The following is a 2,715-nucleotide window of genomic DNA, read 5'->3' on the forward strand; positions in this document are numbered from 1 at the left end:
GGGTTGTGTTACCATTGGCTGTGGAAACAATTTTTTGTGAGGAAGGTCTAAGGGGTGAAACCTGTCTAGAATCAAAAGTCATATGATCTGTAGCACCAGAATCAATTATCCATGCACTATTAATAACAGGTGTAAAAGTATTTAAAAACTTACCACAATGATCTGTAGCGGCTACTAATGCAGAGACTTTCTCAACAACATTAGTCTTTGTTTTTATTTCGGTAACAGTTGCAATCAAGGTTTTCTTGGAATTCTTCTTCCGTTGATCACGATTATTATCATTAATAACAAAGTGTTGATAGCCTAAACATGATCTAAAGGTCCATGGTGCAAACCCTCGGTTCCTCATTGTTTTCCTGGTCATACCAAGAGTTGTTGCTTTGAAATTGTGGGATATCCAGACTGGTGGGATCAGTTTTATTGCAGTGAGTGCATTTGAATGTTGACTTATCAATATTAGGGCTTGTCTTCGGATGGTTGATTGCTGTTGGACTACCATAGCGACAAAATATCCAGGATTTCAATTCCAGGGCTCTGATACCATCTTCAAATTGATGAATGATAGTTTTTCATTCATTCTTTCATGTACAGAGTATATATAGAGGGTAATCACCATTCTAAGAATGGGAAAGAATGATACGAGGAAATAATGATATAAGGAAATAATAACTAATATCCTAATATCTCAACTTTCCTAATATCTCAATATTCCTAATATCTCAACTTTCCTAATATCTAAACATTCATAATATCTCAACACTAAATGATACAAGGAAAGAATGATATAAGGAAAACATTCCTAATATCTCAACACCACTTCATGATATATATAGTTTCTTACCCTTAATCAATGGTTTCTAAGTGAATTTATATAGAAAGAAATCCAAACTGTAGACAGCAGTATTGGTAACACTCAATATTCTGTATATAATAGAATAAATAGCGTCACAGTGATCGTCGCCTACAAGCAAGGTACAAATACCACAAAGAGTGACCCACATAGACATTCCCCAACAAGATGTAGTAGTGACTGACACATAGCCACAATTAACACGTAGAAAAGGATAAGACCGGTGCACAGTAGCTCTTATTTTACATACTACTTATGCCAACCAAAGTCACTCAGTTGGGATGGGAGGGAGATGGAGGTTTGTGCGGTGGCTTGTGGGGCGGAGTTGATGGCTTCTTTCCAGGAGCTTCTGGCTTTTTCATCGGAGCTGAAGGAGGCTCAATCTTATGAGGCGGCTTGTACGAGTCTTCTTTGCTCTCGAAAGGAGGGTGGCCAGGGTTGTGACCATAATGTGGTGGTTTCTCTCCCTTGGGAGGTTTACCAATTGGGGTTGGTGGCTTGTGTTCTGGGAGTGGTTTCTCTCCCTTGGGAGGTTTAGTGGGTGACTTGTGTTCTGGAGGTGGCTTCTCCACCGAAGGCTTGTGCTCCGGTGGTGGCTTTTTGGTTGGAGGGGGCTTGGGGTAATCAGCAAGAGATGGGGTGGTGAGAACCACCAGTCCAAGGAACAACACTAGCAAGTATGTGGGAGACATTTTTGAGTTTGGGCTGATCAGATGATGCAAAACTAAAGCATTACGTGACCTTTTATAGCAAGTAGCTCCCAATACCTACTTGACACGTGTTACTGTGACCCATAAATATTATGGGGTCTATTTGTGCCCTACCGGGTTGAAAACTTGGACAATTGGGCAAGGACCCGCCTGACTATGGAGGACTACTGAGGTGTGATCACAGCTTTAGGATTTTTCTTCCTCTGCAGCCGTCTTGCCGTTGGCATGATTTTCTTAATCTCAAATAAAGGCATAGTTATAGAGTTGTTTAATCTCTAAATGGGATTTTATATATCTTCAGATAGCCATTAATACATTTGATGAAGAAAGAAAGACAAGTGCATACAACATGTATACGACTAGCTTTCATGGAGTTCATTTATGATCAGTTTTCCTGTACATGTAAACCAAGATCATATATGTTTTTGTTCCACAACAATTTTGGAATCTTGTTTATCCGTTTTTATCATTATAATGTCACATAGGCTGCCAACTTGGGCGCTAAATTAAAGATCCAGTTGGGCAAGTTCGTTTCAGAATTTCAATGGTGGATTCAGGAATTGTTTTATAAGATATGCAAAATAGTAGAGGGATGAATAGTGTTTCATTAAGAAAAGAGCCCTGTAAAAATATTGTTTAAAGGTGCCATAGAAACTATAATCAATAAATAACTTTTTTTCCCCATGGGTGGTGTTTCTTGTGGGGATCAGTGACTGGTTTGAGTCAACGCCGTGTCTCTTTAGTCCAGAAATCAACTATTTTATGCATTGAATACATCAACAAAGAAAATATGAAAGCCAAATGACACCTCCCCCGCAAAAACTAAACCCTGGTTGCTAACTTTCTATGTTTCAGTTCCATTCACACAAGAATATTAGTTCAAGTTTGAGAAAAATGGCGACTTACCTAGTGATAACTCGGTCTTGGTTTGCGATTTGACTTTAACGTCATGGGTTGAAGCCTCCTACAATCATCGTGTATGCTAGTTCAAAGCTCGTGGAAGAAGTTATACAGGGAGGGAGAAACCTCCACAGCAAGCTCCAAAAGAGAATTATCACATTGAAAGCTCCAGTTGAACACTGGGTGAAAGCCATAACAAGATTGGTTTTCTATCGCTCTTTTAAGTAATGGAAGATTATTATCTCTGCTTGTCAC

General features: G+C 39.2%; 1 protein-coding gene across 1 annotated transcript; it reads right to left on the reverse strand.

The window, feature by feature from the left end:
• Window positions 1–958: 958 nt before the first annotated feature.
• LOC109122629 (early nodulin-75-like) lies at window positions 959–1,550 on the reverse strand. The gene has a single exon (XM_019219910.2). It carries the CDS (start codon window positions 1,540–1,542, stop codon window positions 1,123–1,125), a length of 420 nt encoding a protein of 139 aa, XP_019075455.1. The 5' UTR covers window positions 1,543–1,550; the 3' UTR covers window positions 959–1,122.
• Window positions 1,551–2,715: the final 1,165 nt, after the last annotated feature.

The sequence above is a fragment of the Vitis vinifera genome, chromosome 5 (assembly GCF_030704535.1).
Source record: "Vitis vinifera cultivar Pinot Noir 40024 chromosome 5, ASM3070453v1".
NCBI lineage: Eukaryota > Viridiplantae > Streptophyta > Magnoliopsida > Vitales > Vitaceae > Vitis > Vitis vinifera.